A 17,546-nucleotide genomic window follows, 5' to 3' on the forward strand; every position below is an offset into this window, starting at 1 on the left:
TTCTGTCTGCACCTCCAACTCCAAATCTGCGTTCTCTTCTTCTTCTTTCTAGCTGTTCATTAGCCCAAGAAACAAAATGATCTGCAGCTACCTTAATACCTCCAAAATCTCTGTTTATTTTATCCAGACTCTCTTTAGTAGTAGCAACCATTCTGTACGCAGAGAGAATATCCATTCTTTTGTTTGCAAATATTTCGAAGGGGGAGTAGTCTGCTCAAATATACGAAGAAATATTTGAGCAGTCAGTATGGTTTCATATTTGAGTAGTGATTCAATGAATGCTTTGGCTTTGCTGCGAACATCTCCAAAGTTTCCAATGAAACACAATTAAATGTTAGCATGTGTTCAGTTTCTATTATTACAGTTTCCCTACTGAACAGTATTTTCTTTTACTGTATTAATCTTTATTATATATCTATGTGTCTGTATCATCATAGAATTCTGACTGTGTTGCCCGACCAGTTAGCAATAATGAAATGGAAACGATGGCATATTGTATACTGGCTGATGGTTAATGAATGATAGCTTACAGAAAATGTTGATAAAATTATCGGAACAACCATTTATAGGGACATTTCAAGATTACTTTCTTGCAATGGCTGCATTAAGGTGTGCTGGCGTTGAGATTCATGTCCCACCTCTCCCCTCTTTCCCCCCTCCTCTCTCTCTCTCTCTCTCTCTCTCTCTATCTGTTCTCTCTTCTGTTTTTTATCCAGTTCTATTCTCTTTGTTCCCTTATTCTTCAGATTTCTAAGTTTTCTTTCTAACTTTAAAAAATTTTTTTTTATTTATATATATATTTTTTTTTTTACATTTATTTATAATTTTTTTTTTTTTTTTGTTTTTTTTTTTGCTGTAGACCGGCCCACAGGCCCCTTTTAAACACTGGCCCAAGGGGAAAAGTCCCCCTTCTCCAAATGGCCAGTCCGTCGCTGGTTGCCTGACAAGATAACAAAACCTTGAGACTTATTGGCTGTGGTTACTGTACAAAGCATGGTAACCTTTAAGAATGATGGATGTATACACAGGGTACAAATGACTGAACTGGCACACCAAATTGTGTATTTAAAAGTTGATAAACTTACATAGTGCTTTTATAAAGCTACAGAGATACAAAATCATACAATGGAATACAAAAATGAGTAACTCTTTAGTTTGCACATGTTATTATGACTGCCATGATCTAAGCACAGTATAGGCTACTGTAATTGAGCTAAAATCATGTTGGGTTTTTCAAAGCTACATATACTCTTTATGTGCACAGACAACTATACTCTGTTTTTTTCCATCTGTCCACCCGCCTGTGGTGTTTGCGTATGGTAACACTGCGTCCCGGGCTTTAGATAGTTACGCTATGTGTAAGTTTTAGGAAAATAAAAGGATATCTGGGTGTACATTTGCAACTGAAAAGTGTTTTAGTGATTTACTGTATGCAAATGACACCGTTAATATTCGAAATAGGATATTATTTAAAGCCCGGGACGCAGTGTTACCGTGCGCAAACACTACAGGCGGATGGACAGATGGAAAACAACAGACAACTAGTTGAGGTTAGGTTTTTTTTTTCAAATCTAAACTTACTCTGTGCATACAGACAATTGGTTGACACTTATTTGTCATAATATCATGCACATCTAAAGCAAAGTTCTAACGACAATACAATAATGAATTGCTTAAGAGTTGAGCATTTATATCTCAAATATCACAGGTAAATCACACTGCAGTAAAAGCTGGCCAGACTACATTTTGCAAATATTGCATAATTCATCTGGATCAACTTCACCTGGACTATATTTTACACCATTTAAGTATAGCTACGGTACCTTTGCTAAGTTGATTTTTTTTATATAGAAAAATATTCTGATCAAAGATATTAGAGGGAAACATTACCTTAGTGGTTAACACTGAAGTGACACGGTTCGTTTGGCTGTTCAAAAGCTATCTGAAGAAGATATAGATGAATTTCGGCGTAATTTTGAGAAAAAGCAGATTATGGGCCAATGAAGTGGCTAGATTTTCGCTTGGGTTACAATTACAAATGCAGCCATATGTTGTATTCTATGCTGTCTTCTGGTTTAGTTTTAACTTTCATTCAAATTTCAGAAAGTTTGGGTTCATTTGAAATAATTTTTTTTTTTTAGGCAGAAACATCAGATAATACAGTTGCTTGGCTGTTGCAAATATCACCAAAACTATCTTTCATTTCCCAATATGACTGTTGCAATACTTCTAGGCTAATTCAATACCGATAGACCAATAGCAGTGATCAGCAACATTTATGGCTAGACCTTAACTTCGCATTAAATCAAATTACATACTTCAAATGTTACGCCACCAGTTAAAGAGAAAATGAGTTCTTTTCACTGGCCAGTCACATTCCATTTCTCTCTAAATGACAAACCACCTCTAAACACCATTCGTCATTTCTCCCTACAGTAACCTTTTGACCACATACAGGAATTTTGACATATTTATGCACCGTACATCTTCCAACTGTCCAGTGCCGTACATGAAACATAGAATGACTGAAGCATGCCGCAATTCAGCATGCTAAAAATACTTAAAAAGTGTGCAGCCCATAAATAGAACAAGGTAACTTACTAGTGGATAAGTTTAGCGCAGTCAGTCTCTATCTGGGGTACGTGTCGATTTCCCCACTGCTGACCATATTCGTGAGTTGTCTTGGTAATAAATACACCGTTCTAAAGCGTCCTTCCTTTGTAAATGTCGCCACCAGAGAGGATACTGATCTCATTCATGAGTTGTTATAGTACTTAGGTACTAAATTCAGCCTATCTAAAGGGTTCTTCCTTTGTAAATGTCGAAGCATCAATTGCTTTGGTTTTGATGACTATATTATTTTGAATTTATTCATCTTCGTTACTTACAATTTTTAACAGTCGTTATAAGGCCTGTTTAGGTAGCTACATATGCCGTAAACAGAAAAATAAAACAATCGAAAAATAGCCATATACACCTATCCAAGCAAATTAGCATAGTGTCTTTCCATATCTGTTCAGTTAAAACTCTACTACATATTGAGGAAACGAACAATCTGCTGAGATGTCTATTAGGTAGTATATAAATGAAAAACTAAATAAATCTCAACTTGCAGACTACGTCATATCTAAACCCCTTATGATATAAAGAATCTGTCATGGCGTCAGCTAGGGGATTCCACCAAGTTAAGATTTGAATAAAGATAGTTGTTGCCAAATTCTCCAAATTATAAGGCTTACGTGAGTCTTCGCAGATTCCATGAACGTGAGAATGTAGCAAGACCCTTAACCCTACAACGTAGAAACACATGCTTAAGTTAACTTGTATCATTTATGGACTATCCACCTTCTGTGCAACAATGAGACAACCTTTTAAATACAATATAATAAATCTGGTTTATATAATTGATTTGTAAGCATTCAAATCGCCTTTTTATTTCACTTGAATACCATTATTTTATGAATTGCTTCTATTCGTAAGCTTAAATCTCTTTAAGAAGGGTTTTCATGTCAGAATACGAATTGTACAAGATGTTTTGACTTATCGGGTATCTTGATAAACTGGCAATTTCATGCACATCACAACCATGGTGACATTAATGCTATACTCTATTCGTTGTTATAAGGGACAATTTTTATAATGATTTTATTTTATTAATTGTAATAAGCACAATTGTACTTTAAACTCCATATCACCACCTTGAACAACGCAGTAGCTGCTTGAGAAAGAATTTATTAAAACCAGGTTGATTACTTTGTAGGCCTACAAAATAGTAGTAACCTTTGAAACGGCTCCATCTATAAAATAATATATATTATATTTATTATAATAATAAAGTTCCGGTCCGGGTTATAAGTTCGTTGGTGTTGCTTCCGCATCGGCACCTCTCTCTCTCTCTCTCTCTCTCTCTCTCTCTCTCTCTCTATATATATATATATATAATATATATATATATATATAATATCTATATATATATATATATTATATATATATATATAGATACTGACCAAAAGGATATATCCTAATCCAGCTTCGCCAGTTCGAAAGGCTTCGGAGAATACACTCGCACCATGAAGTGGCCCGGCGTGTCAGGGAGGAAAGTGGCTGGGATGATGACGTAATGTCCTGGTTCCAACTCTTGCCGCGCCAGCACTTCCCGGAAGTTGATGTAAGTGCCGGAAGTGCCCTCCTCGTAGTGGTAGTGGAAGTGGTACGAAGGAAGGCGGTTTTCTGGGTCGTCCGTCTGCCAAAGGAGGGGAAAGATGGCGGACATACTATGTTAAAACTCAGACTTTACATTACTGTTATTTTGGAAATAATTATTAACTTTTTTATTTACAATGGTCAATTAGACGTAACGTGAACCATTAAAATGTCATGTGTTATATATAAACAGACAATAAATGTCATGGGATAACCAGCTTGTCATTTAAGACAGTTATCTTACGTAATTCATTTTCACGATGTTATATACTACTATTTTCAAAGTAGGCAGCTTAATTTTTTCGTTACAATTTTGCTGGCGATCATGGAGCTACTTGTAAATGTAGTCTGCTGCTATTAAATTACAATATTCTGCCAAAAGGTATTCGGATTTCTTTAATATAATAGAAAAAAAAAGAAGAAAATAGGGTGAATCACAAATCTCTGCGATAAAATCCTAATCATTATTGCATAGCTAATAATTGTTTTCTGACAGCTAAAAATCGACAATGTATCCCACAGTTGAGTCTTGTTAGTCACTCTTAGATCAGTTTGATCGACACCTGGAAAAGCATAATCTATCTTGCTAAGGAAAAAAAAGCACAGACAAAATCATCAGCTGTGACGAGGGAAATGTCACTGGTTGGACAGCGTAACCTTCTCACCCACCCACAACCCCAAAACACATCAACACTACCCCGAAAGACTTCCCCCACCCACCTTGTAGATGACGAATCCAATCTGTATCATCTTCACGCCCAAGGAACGGAGCGACCTCCTGTGCTCCTGCAGTAGGCCGATGAGGACGCTACAACGACCTTCGTTTTCGTCGTCGTCGTCTGCAGGAGATGAGAACACAAAGGTTTTCGTTAAGGGGAAAGTTTCTTCTAGAAAAAATAAGGTTTTAAGGGGAATGAAAATTGGTTTTCATTAGAGAAAACGGTCCATTTGCGAGGGTTTTTATTAGAGAAATGGTCCCTTTGAGAGGGTGACTTCAATAAAAATAAAACCGAGAGTAGTCACTGTTTTGCTATTTACTCATCTCCCCTAAACAAAAAGGGGCTCCAAGATGGAAGTTTGGCTTAAGGGGGTCTTACAAGACTTATTGCGACCGATTATCGCGTCTATCAGACGGCCAAGGTCTGTTGAAAGTATAAACATTGGTCATAAGAGTCTAAGGGCCAGCGCCTTTTGGCTTACCTTGCTGGTCAACCATCCAAGTAGAGACTAAAAACTTCAAATAATGTTTTTTTTTTTTCAATTCATTTAACAAGAACTATACAATGTATTAAATCAATCTGAGTATTTAATGTAAAAACAAAACTTCATTTAAGGACGAATTATCAAAATTTGGAATATACGAGTTAAATGACGATTCTGGCACACGTATAATTACTCTACCTGGTTCTGTTATGGTTAACAAGTACTGCGGGTTGGTTGCAAACTTCTCGAAGTCGTTTCTGCTTCCACCTGCGCTCTCGCCGACCACCCACTCGCCCTTGATGGCTTTCACCTGTTGAAAGGAAGAAGAAGAAGATGGTATAAGGTTACGTTCCTTATTTAAAACATTATTTTTTGATCTTAATACATTATGTCAGATGATTTGTTCTGTTTGTTCACACGTTAAGTGTTTAAGTTTTAACAGAATGAATGCGAATAATTTGGTGACGATCAAAATAGATAATGAATAAACAAACAAATATATAAACATCATTGATTCTAAAACTGTTGACAAAATGCCATGGGAATAAACACAGCGAGTGGAAGGATGATAAAGTAATAATATTGATGAAATTAAAGACATAATAAATTAGAAATAAGTAACAATGCTTTTCTGTACAGCGTATAATGCTGTATGAGCCGCGGCCCATAAAATTTTCAGCCAGGGCCCGTTGGTGGCCTGTTCTACCGCGCTGAGAGACGCACGATTATGACAAACTTGAACATTAGATAAAATAGAAACTACTGAGGCTAGAGGGCTGCAATTTGGTATGTTTGATCATTGGAAGGAGGATGATGAACATAACAGTTTGCAGCCCTCTAGCCTCGATAGATTTTAAGATCTGAGGGCGGACAGGAAAAGTGCGGACGGACAGACAAATAGTCATCTCAGTAGTATTCTTTAACAGAAAACTAAAAGCACGGGAAACTAAAAAAAAACAATTGGAGGCTTCCTAAGGCTCACTGAACGACGAGCTCGAAAAAAGAAAGCCGGGAGAAAAAATACCGAATCAAATCTAATCTTCCATTTCATTCTTCAAAGCACCGTTAATATCTCACCTGGCCAACGTAGTCGACGGTCCCGTCGTGATCGAAATCGGGCCCGATCGTGCAGACGGAAACCTCTTCGAACTGACCGCAGAAATCGTCGAAACACATCCAGAACTCGCCGTCGACGGTCAGGTGGAAACCGAGTTTCGTCTTTTGCTCGTCCGAGATGCCGTCCCATTTTTCGTCGCTGTTTTTTGGGGAAGGCGAAGTAGAAGCTTTATAAAAAAAAAAAATGGCTATTCGTTCGGGTATCGATTCGTCCTACGGTTGCAGATAGAAAATGGAGCTGGAAGGTTTTTAAAAGAATGATTCTATATTCTATTATTGTTCCATAGTACAAAATGGACTGTTAGACATATCTATGAATTATAGAAATCCTAGATCTAGATATCTATGAATTCTAAGGCAGATTTCATAGAATAAACATATTACAGTAATAATACTGATAGAGGAACAAAGGGGATACGTGCCTAAAAAAATTGTTTACTTTTCGCGTGTAATGATATTGAGAGCTTTGAATGAAAGTCCTCAGATTTACAAATAATTTTGATCAATAACCTTAAAAAATGTATAGTCCTGTACTTAGATATCTATCCATTCTAAGACTGATTTCATAGAATAAACATGTTACAGCAGTAAGGCTGACAGAGGAACAAAGGAGATACGTACCTAAAAATAAATTTTTTACTTTTCGCGTGGAATGAAATTGAGAGCTTCAATGAAAGACCTCAGATTTGTAAATGATTTTGTCAGTAACATTTAAAATTTATGAAAATAATTTTCATACATTTACTTCTTGTAAACTATAAGAGGTTCAGTTATTATGTCTACAACTCGAAAATAAATTGCAGTCAAGAGCTGAGATTGTACAAAATGGTAAAGAACAGTGTCGATGAAGCTGAGGAACTTGGTTTGTGAAAGTGCTTTCGAAAGGAGGAGGAGAAAAGTTGGAAAGTGAGGGAGGAGGAGGAGGAGGAGGAGGAGGAGGATAATAAAGGGTAGGAGGTGAGGAGAAGATAGAGTAACGTTGCAGAGAGAAATGAAAACTGTAACGAGAATACCGTAGAGTTTCCCCCACAAATGCCAAACTTTCACTTAGTTATAGCCGGCTATATACCAGTACGGGCTCTCAAAGCTTTCCGGGAGGCATCCCGTGAGAATTTCAAGCGAACAGCTTTATTTTACCTGGAAGTGCAAGTTCCAGAACCTGGAAAGAAGAAGAAGAAGAAGTTCAAACCTCACCTGTCACCCCAGTCGCCATTCCACTCGGCCTCGTTGGCCCAAGGATTCCGGACGCGCAGGAGTTTGACCGTCCCTAGGGTTTCGTGTCTCACACGGGCCACGCCAGACACCGTGTAAGCGTGGCCTTCCACCAACCCGTGCTCGTCCGCTTTCGTAGCCATCTTCCAGTCTCCCTTCGGAGGGAAAATAAACTTTTTTTTAGTCCAAGGGGATCTCAAGGAGTTAGATTTGACGACTTTCTTTTGTTCTAGCTCAGTTCAAACGCTACCATATCGATATTCAGAGATTAAATGTCAAAAGGAATGATCTGTGAGGTTATACCAGACTCTAGATCACCTGACTGCTGTTCAAATACGTCTACACTTTTCCTAGAATATATGTCTCTCATATCCTAGACGGTCATTAAGGGGTTAAGCATAAAGCCCCTGACTAAATAACATGTACTAGACTACTCAGAACACATAATAATAGAGCTTACTTTCTACAGTAAGTTGTGCTTACGAGTTTACAACGATAATTTCCTACACATCTAGTGAACACTCAAATTAGTTGTTTTGTGCTGCTGTTTATAAGGTAAATGAACGTTTAATAAGACAGCCAAAGTCGGGAGGAAAAGTTAGATGTTCATCTGCATGACAGTGTGCCCAATTTTTTAACGAGAAAGAAGAGTCTAGCAAACCAGGCTAAGATTACACAAAGAAGTGCTTTCAATGGTTTGAGGGAGCATGGTCATGTAGTACGTGTAACTCTGCATTGGTGAGTGAAGGTATTTAAAATTTTTCGGGACCATTCCATCGACGAGCCTAAAATATTTGGGGGTTGTCATTTCATTTATGACGATCGTAAAGTTTTTGGGGCTGGTTCATCTACAACCATAAAGTTTTGGGTCAGTCCATCTAGGATCCAAGCAAATTTAGGGTCAGTCATATTCTGTGTGTATGTATATGTTTCTTTTTCTCATTGTCACTCTTTTTATTGTTTTATTTTTTACAAGGTTACAGGATTTTGTTGGATAGTTTATTTTTTATTTTTGCTAATTTTACGTCAAACGCACATCTAGGGAAGTTTTTAATTTTCCTAAAAAATAATAAATTAATGGTCAAGTTTCTTGAAGGAATTCACTTGGTTTATGAACATGAGATACTTCTCATCAAAGCAACCTGGGAAAAGGAAATTTCCCTTCCTTTCTGTATCTGTTTACCGAGATTTAAAATGAATATTAAATGCTAATATTTCTCAAAATAATAAAAATCTCCAATTTTGATTTTTCATCTCCATAAAATTTAGAACGGTGCAACACAATCTTACTCAGACCACAACAGTTTTACTAACACAGAAAATGCTTCATGTGTTAACGAATAGATGCTATTTCTTTTTATTCTATTTATCAGTGGTTCTTGTAATGGTTTAGAAGTGCACAACATTATTACAAGATAAATGAGTGGTGAAAACCCCTACACCACTAAGCCCCTTACAGTTAAGAACATTCTTTATAAAAGTGCATCACACAGTCACATAAAAGACGTCCATTCTACTCCAGAAGAAGAAGAAGAAGAAGAAGAAGAAGAGGAAGAAGAAGAAGAACACCAAACAGAACGATAACAAGACGAAGGAAAACGGGACACTGATTACAACAAAGACGAAGAATTTCCTTTCCTTTCACTCCCTCTCTTCAGACTGACAAATGGTGTGCCTCTAAAATAACCCCAGGTGTAACAACGAATATTCTGTTCGAACTGATTTGGGGGTCAGTGTCATATCTTACATCTAAATACAGGTGTAACTTCGGCCGCCAGTCCTGAAATAAAGACGATTGTTTAAGGAGTCCGCGAATGTACGGCATCGGAAGTGAGGCATGACACACGAGAGAGTCGTAAAGTTCCAATATTAGTTGGTGACGTAGGAACATGGAGTAACATCACTGAGAAAATGGACTCAGTATTGGGAAATTATAATGGAATCTGGCATATAGACTGTGGCATATTAATTCCTTTTGTCTTTTTTAATACGTGAGACCTCTACTTTCTGTATTTCCCTTGACTTCCTCTTACTTCTCTTTAATGAACACCATATTCTTTGGAAGCTTGAATTTCAAATCAATGGCTTCATTTGGTGGGATTGTTTCGTATGATTAGGTTTCATCTACTGAATAATAATAATAATAATAATAATAATAATAATAATAATAATAATAATAATAATAATAATAATAATAATAATAATAATAATAATAATGGAAAAGTAAATCCACAGTAATATGTCTGATCTGTTATTTAAAATACAAAGCAGAGAGCTTTCGAAGACCTGCACGGTCCTCCTTGTCAATCTGAATACAATTACTAACAGTGACCATACAAGAACTCTGTTTTTTGACTAGTTTACAAATAGCCTGTTTGATGATGTAGTTGGCTCTTCACGTTATCCCCTCGTTCTCCAACGGCAAACCAGCTAAACGCCTAGATCTTCGAAGTGGCGGTTCGTCTCTTGAATCGTTTGATGTGTTGTCCATAGCAGCTTGGGCGCCTGCAACTAGGGACACGGGATGGGTCTCTGTTACCTGAACGAAAGAAGATGAGGCAGCGGCAGTATCAGAGGTGGCTAGATTATTGGTGTTATTACCATGCAATCTATATCTGTTATAATCTCTGATAAACTGACAGCAAATTATTTCATTCAAAATAAAATCTTCTTGCGTAAAGGCTTTATTGCCTTCCATAGAAAGACCCCTGTTAATAATTGCTCCTTCAACTAACCTTCTAATACCTGTTTCCTTACTATTGAAAATTTTGAATGAAATAATTTGCTGTCAGTTTATCAGAGATTATAACAGATATAGATTGCATGGTAATAACACCAATAATCTAGCCACCTCTGATACTGCCGCTGCCTCATCTTCTTTCGTTCAGGTAACAGAGACCCATCCCGTGTCCCTAGTTGCAGGCGCTCAAGCTGCTATGGACAACACATCAAACGATTCAAGAGACGAACCGCCACTTCGAAGATCTAGGCGATTAGCTGGTTTGCCGTTGGAGAACGAGGGGATAACGTGAAGAGCCAACTACATCATCAAACAGGCTATTTGTAAACTAGTCAAAAAACAGAGTTCTTGTATGGTCACTGTTAGTAATTGTATTCAGATTGACAAGGAGGACCGTGCAGGTCTTCGAAAGCTCTCTGCTTTGTATTTTAAATAACAGATCAGACATATTACTGTGGATTTACTTTTCCATTTTATTTTATTAACTCATGTGATTATGAGGTTTCTTTAAATAATAATAATAATAATAATAATAATAATAATAATAATAATAATAATAATAATAATAATAATAATAATAATAATAATATAATAATAATAATAATAATAATAATAATAATAATAATAATAATAAAAACGATAACGACGTAAATGGAACCTCTGGCAACAGAGGAGCTTCGTCCGGCAACCAGGTATTCAACCCAATTGAAGGGGAAGACGGTCAGGTACTTGGAGGTCGTCATCCAGCAACTGATCACCACAACGACAGTAATCAACAGCCTGAGATTGGAGCTACAGAAGAAAAAAGGAAGAAATGGACAAGAGAAGAAAATAAGGAAATATGGAGATGCTACATCAGAAGCAACCCGACGGAGAGAGGATATAGAAGAAGATTGGTCAACATCTGGAATGAGAGGAATAACACCCCCCAAACAGAGCAGAGGCTGGCAGACCAAGTAAGGAACATAAAGAAAAAGAACTGGCTCTCCCCAACAGAAAGAGAAGAACTGGAAATGGAAATGTCACACGACAACGAATTACACGAAGACGAACTAAGAGACGATGCCACAGAAGACGACAGGGAGGATGAGATATCAAACAACGATACACGAAGAAACACCGACGAAGTAACAGAGAGGACGGAATGGGTAGAAAAGATTAGACAATGGATGGAACCAGATACAGAGAGAACAAAGATCCCCTCCATGAAAGCCTACAACACCAAGAAATTAAGGGAGCAAACAAGAGAGGTCAATGAAATAATGGGCAGAATACACACCACCAGTATCACAGAAACAAATAACTTGACATATGCAGGAGCAAGATTAGTAGCAGAACTGATGGGGATTCGAACACCAACACCACCAGCACAACCAACCCAACAGAAACCAAAACAGCAACCTCCTTGGAAAAGGCGCCTGGAAAAGCAAATCATGGTGATGAGATCTGACTTAAGTAAACTGAAAGTGATGGCAGAAAAAAGGCTAAGAAGCAAGAAAACGAGGGAGGAACTCAACGAGAAATACAAAGTACAAGAGAGGGGACTAAACAACACAATAGAAGATGTAAAACAGAGGCTTAAGGCCAAAGCACAAAAGATCCAACGGTACATGAACAGGAATAAGGGATACCAACAGAACAAACTATTCGGAACCAACCAGAAAAGACTATACAGCCAACTAAGAGGGGAAGACAACCACCCAGAAATTCCTGAAGCCGAACCAAGTAAGAGACTCTGGTAAAACATATGGAGCAATCCGGTATCACACAACAAACATGCAACATGGCTCCAGGAAGTCAAGGAAGAAGAAACAGGGAGAATAAAACAAAGATTCACAGACATCACGACAGACACAGTCAGACACCAACTAAAGAAAATGCCAAACTGGAAAGCCCCAGGTCCCGATGAAGTCCATGGATACTGGCTCAAAAACTTCAAGGCCCTACACCCACGAATAGCAGAGCAACTCCAGCATTGTATCTCAAATCACCATGCACCCAAATGGATGACCACAGGAAGAACATCCCTAGTACAAAAAGACAAGAATAACGGAAATATAGCCAGTAACTACAGGCCTATCACCTGCCTACCGATAATGTGGAAGTTACTAACAGGTATCATCAGTGAAAGGCTATACAACTACCTAGAGGAGACAAACACCATCCCCCACCAACAGAAAGGCTGCAGAAGGAAGTGTAGGGGCACAAAAGACCAGCTCCTGATAGACAAAATGGTAATGAAGAACAGTAGGAAAAGGAAAACCAACCTAAGCATGGCATGGATAGACTACAAGAAAGCCTTCGACATGATACCACACACATGGCTAATAGAATGCCTGAAAATATATGGGGCAGAGGAAAACACCATCAGCTTCCTCAAAAATACAATGCGCAACTGGAATACAATACTTACAAGCTGTGGAATAAGACTAGCAGAAGGTAATATCAGGAGAGGGATCTTCCAGGGCGACTCACTGTCCCCACTACTCTTCGTAGTAGCCATGATTCCCATGACAAAGTACTACAGAAGATGGATGCCGGGTACCAACTCAAGAAAAGAGGCAACAGAATCAACCATCTGATGTTCATGGACGACATCAAGCTGTATGGTAAGAGCATCAAGGAAATAGATACCCTAATCCAGACTGTAAGGATTGTATCTGGGGACATCAGGATGGAGTTTGGAATAGAAAAATGCGCCTTAGTCAACATACAAAAAGGCAAAGTAACGAGAACTGAAGGGATAAAGCTACCAGATGGGAGCAACATCAAACACATAGATGAGACAGGATACAAATACCTGGGAATAATGGAAGGAGGGGATATAAAACACCAAGAGATGAAGGACTCGATCAGGAAAGAATATATGCAGAGACTCAAGGCGATACTCAAGTCAAAACTCAACGCCGGAAATATGATAAAAGCCTTAAACACATGGGCAGTGCCAGTAATCAGATACAGCGCAGGAATAGTGGAATGGACGAAGGCAGAACTCCGCAGCATAGATCAGAAAACCAGGAAACATATGACAATACACAAAGCACTACACCCAAGAGCAAATACGGACAGACTATACATAACACGAAAGGAAGGAGGGAGAGGACTACTAAGTATAGAGGACTGCGTAAACATCGAAAACAGAGCACTGGGGCAATATCTGAAAACCAGTGAAGACGAGTAGCTAAAGAGTGCATGGGAAGAAGGACTAATAAAAGTAGACGAAGACCCAGAAATATACAGAGACAGGAGAATGACAGACAGAACAGAGGACTGGCACAACAAACCAATGCACGGACAATACATAAGACAGACTAAAGAACTAGCCAGCGATGACAATTGGCAATGGCTACAGAGGGGAGAGCTAAAGAAGGAAACTGAAGGAATGATAACAGCGGCACAAGATCAGGCCCTAAGAACCAGATACATTCAAAGAACGATAGACGGAAATAACATCTCTCCCATATGTAGGAAGTGCAATACGAAAAATGAAACCATAAACCACATAGCAAGCGAATGTCCGGCACTTGCACAGAACCAGTACAAAAAGAGGCATGATTCAGTGGCAAAAGCCCTCCACTGGAGCCTGTGCAAGAAACATCAGCTACCTTGCAGTAATAAGTGGTACGAGCACCAACCTGAGGGAGTGATAGAAAACGATCACGCAAAGATCCTCTGGGACTATGGTATCAGAACGGATAGGGTGATACGTGCAAACAGACCAGACGTGACGTTGATTGACAAAGTCAAGCAGAAAGTATCACTCATTGATGTCGCAATACCATGGGACACCAGAGTTGAAGAGAAAGAGAGGGAAAAAATGGATAAGTATCAAGATCTGAAAATAGAAATAAGAAGGATATGGGATATGCCAGTGGAAATCGTACCCATAATCATAGGAGCACTAGGCACGATCCCAAGATCCCTGAAAAGGAATCTAGAAAACCTAGAGGCTGAAGTAGCTCCAGGACTCATGCAGAAGAGTGTGATCCTAGAAACGGCACACATAGTAAGAAAAGTGATGGACTCCTAAGGAGGCAGGATGCAACCCGGAGCCCCACACTATAAATACCACCCAGTCGAATTGGAGGACTGTGATAGAGCAAAAAAAAAAAAAAAAAAAATAATAATAATAATAATAATAATAATTAATATTCTTCATTCACATAAACTCTGAGGAGTTGAATTAACAAGTTAAACAGCTGAGAATATAATAAGAGAAACCTTTGGACAGTGCTGGATAACAAGCGTAAAAACAGTCTATAGCATAAACAAGACAGAAACAGAATAAATGAGAGAATCTGACAGGAAAACGTTGAAACAGGAAGAAAGAAGTCAGTAAACAGAGATTTTGGAAAGACCTTAGAAGGGAAAACAAATGCAGACGAGGATCACTGCAGGGTTTAATAAGAATCAGTACATTTCAGAATTTGAAGCCAACTATGCAAGGGCTATAATGAAGAATAGGCTCCACTTTGGAGGGGTGCCGATCATAAAAATATTTGCCAAAAATACACTAATCAAGACAGGCTAATGAATTTATCAGGCATTATTAGCACTATAATAACGCATATTCTCTGTGAGTTTTATCATCCTACAGGGAAAATAAATGATTTTATGAAAAAAAATGTGAAATTCAGGGCCCCTTGTACTGAAGGTTATTTGGTGATCGGTGAGAGACTACAGTCTTGAATAGAAATTTGGTCTTACAGAATGTTGGTATATCCACCTAGAACATGCACATAAATCATTATCAAAATAGAACAGTAAATAAGCACGTAACAAAAAAAAAGAGAGAGCAACAACTGAAGCGAAAACGCAGCCGATAAATATGGAAATCACAAATATTATAGTATCTCTACTTACTAAATTGGTGCCGATGATCGTTTTATACGTTTTTCCTACGAGAGTGTCTTGATCATAGAAAACCATTTTAGGGGTATCTAAACTAATTTTTCAAGTTTCTTGTCCTCAGAAAAAATCGCTTTTTCGCCTTTTCTCTGGTTTGGTTTTTTCGGGAAGGGGGTTGGGGGGTATTTCTTTGATTGTCCTAAATAATATAATTTTTAGATGTTTTAGGCTATCAAGTGACATAATAACTACAAACTCCCAGAAGGTTTTGTCCCTAAATCAAGGTTTGAATTTTTTCTGAATATTTCTTCCTAGCTATAGTTTCATTTTTCGGCGGGGCTTTCGCTGAACTTACCTGAAGTTGTTGCTCTGTTCTTTTGTTGTTACGTGCTTATTTACTGTTCTATTTTGATAATACTTTATGTGCATGTTCTAGGTGGATATACCAACATTCTGTAAGACCAAATTTCTATTCAAGACTGTAGTTTCTCACCGATCACCAAATAACCTTCAGTACAAGGGGCCCTGAATTTCACATTTTTTTTTCATAAAATCATTTATTTTCCCTGTAGGATGATAAAACTCACAGAGAATATGCGTTATTATAGTGCTAATAATGCCTGAAAATTTCATTAGCCTGTCTTGATTAGTGTAATTTTGGCAAATATTTTTACGATCTTTTACGATCGGCACCCCTCCAAAGTGGAGCCTTGAAGGTCAGATTCAATGTACTGGATCTGAAGACGAACTTCAAGTGAAATACAAGTATGAGATTTGTGATCTCCGTAGAACTGAAGAGGGCAACACTGAACATCTATTTTCCTTTAAGGGATTACAGAATATTACAGGTTCAGGACACATATTAAAACCCTTAGAAATCTCCTAACACAAAGTAGGGTATTTACACGAGATGAACGGTGAAAGCAAAGAAATATGTTAGCCTGGGAAGAGGTAGTTAATGCTCAAGACATAACATTACCCAAGTAAAGAAATTATAGTAATTCGTACAATGAGAGTCACATTTTACAGAAGAAATTAAAATAACACCCTGGCCATTTTCTTCTATAAAATTTAAGTAAAGTAGTAACGTAACTATTTTCAAGGGGGAGGGGAGGGGGGGGGTGCTAGACAATAGCATACACTTACAGTGGTACGAAAGTGATGTATTTGTTTTTCAAAAGATCATTTCAAGTATTACTTATGGGGAAAAAATAATTTGAAGAGAATGACATTAAGATATTAAGATAAAGTAACTTAAAATCAAAATCGTGTAAGTGGAAGAAACATTACACATGGTAAATTAGTATCAGCATCTCTTCTAATCTCTTCGTTTTGAACCGATTCCATTTTTCCTTATTCATTCCCATCTGACGTCACCCTCTGGAACCCCCCTCTCCTTCCCAATCCCCTACCTTAAACCTACATACATTTTTCTCATTCCACTCCATATTCGACAAATTGAATTCTTCCCCAAATCCCACCCTTGGGAACCCCTCCCCACCCACCCACCCTTCAGGATCCAACCTACCTTCCTCGAGGACGTGATGAAGGCTCCGTTTTGCGAAGACTTCAGAAGCAACTTGTACAACTGATTCTTGTCCTCGGTATCCTCCATGTCGTACCTCTCTGCAAGTCCTCCTGTCAAGTCCACCATGGCGTCCATACTCTGCCCTCCTTCCATGGCCTCGTAGGAGCCGTGGAGTCTGAGGTAGAGAGGGCAGGATTGGTCAGGGGAATCCTTAGACTTAGTAGGAGCTAGGTAAAGAATCCTCGTAAGTAACTGGTTATAATTTTAGTTGGTTCTGATCAGTAAAGCTTAGAAACTGGTTAAAGAATAAGCTATAAATTGTAAGCTGGTTATTGTTTGATAACAACTAATAGAAAAAGAGGGAAAAAAAGGACAGACGTAACAAAAATTAAGAACTAGAATAAATACAGAAACGGGTAGACAGATGAAAATTACAGAGTAACCAAGGATATACAGTTAACAAGTAAAAAATAAAGTCACGTCACATACAAACATAAACACAAAAAACAAAAGCAAAAAAATCAAACAAGAAACGAAAAAAACCAAGCAATAAAAAAAAGACATACAAAAAAACAAAGCCAAAAGACCACTAACTTCGCATAGGCCTTCTCCAGGATGGCCACCCAAAATTCGGTGGGGTCCGAACTCCGGGCGAAGAGGATCTCTCCGTCCTTGGTGGGAAGTCGGTCATCCACG

General features: G+C 38.1%; 1 protein-coding gene across 3 annotated transcripts in view; it reads right to left on the reverse strand.

Moving 5' to 3' along the window:
- Nucleotides 1–4,019: 4,019 nt before the first annotated feature.
- The window catches only part of LOC135209149 (calpain-A-like), a 57,042-nt gene continuing 43,515 nt past the window's right edge, over nt 4,020–17,546 (reverse strand). For all 3 annotated transcript variants that reach the window (XM_064241807.1, XM_064241808.1, XM_064241809.1), the window contains 7 exons: nt 17,445–17,546; nt 16,851–17,025; nt 7,717–7,889; nt 6,484–6,661; nt 5,605–5,716; nt 4,924–5,042; nt 4,020–4,243 (listed from right to left, as the gene is read on the reverse strand). The exon at nt 17,445–17,546 is cut by the window's right edge and continues 92 nt beyond it. In XM_064241807.1, the coding sequence (XP_064097877.1) occupies nt 4,022–4,243; nt 4,924–5,042; nt 5,605–5,716; nt 6,484–6,661; nt 7,717–7,889; nt 16,851–17,025; nt 17,445–17,546 (1,081 nt within the window). In that variant the 3' untranslated portion in view covers nt 4,020–4,021. The remainder of the gene's footprint in view (nt 4,244–4,923; nt 5,043–5,604; nt 5,717–6,483; nt 6,662–7,716; nt 7,890–16,850; nt 17,026–17,444) is intronic.

Source organism: Macrobrachium nipponense, chromosome 37 (assembly GCF_015104395.2).
Source record: "Macrobrachium nipponense isolate FS-2020 chromosome 37, ASM1510439v2, whole genome shotgun sequence".
Lineage (NCBI taxonomy): Eukaryota > Metazoa > Arthropoda > Malacostraca > Decapoda > Palaemonidae > Macrobrachium > Macrobrachium nipponense.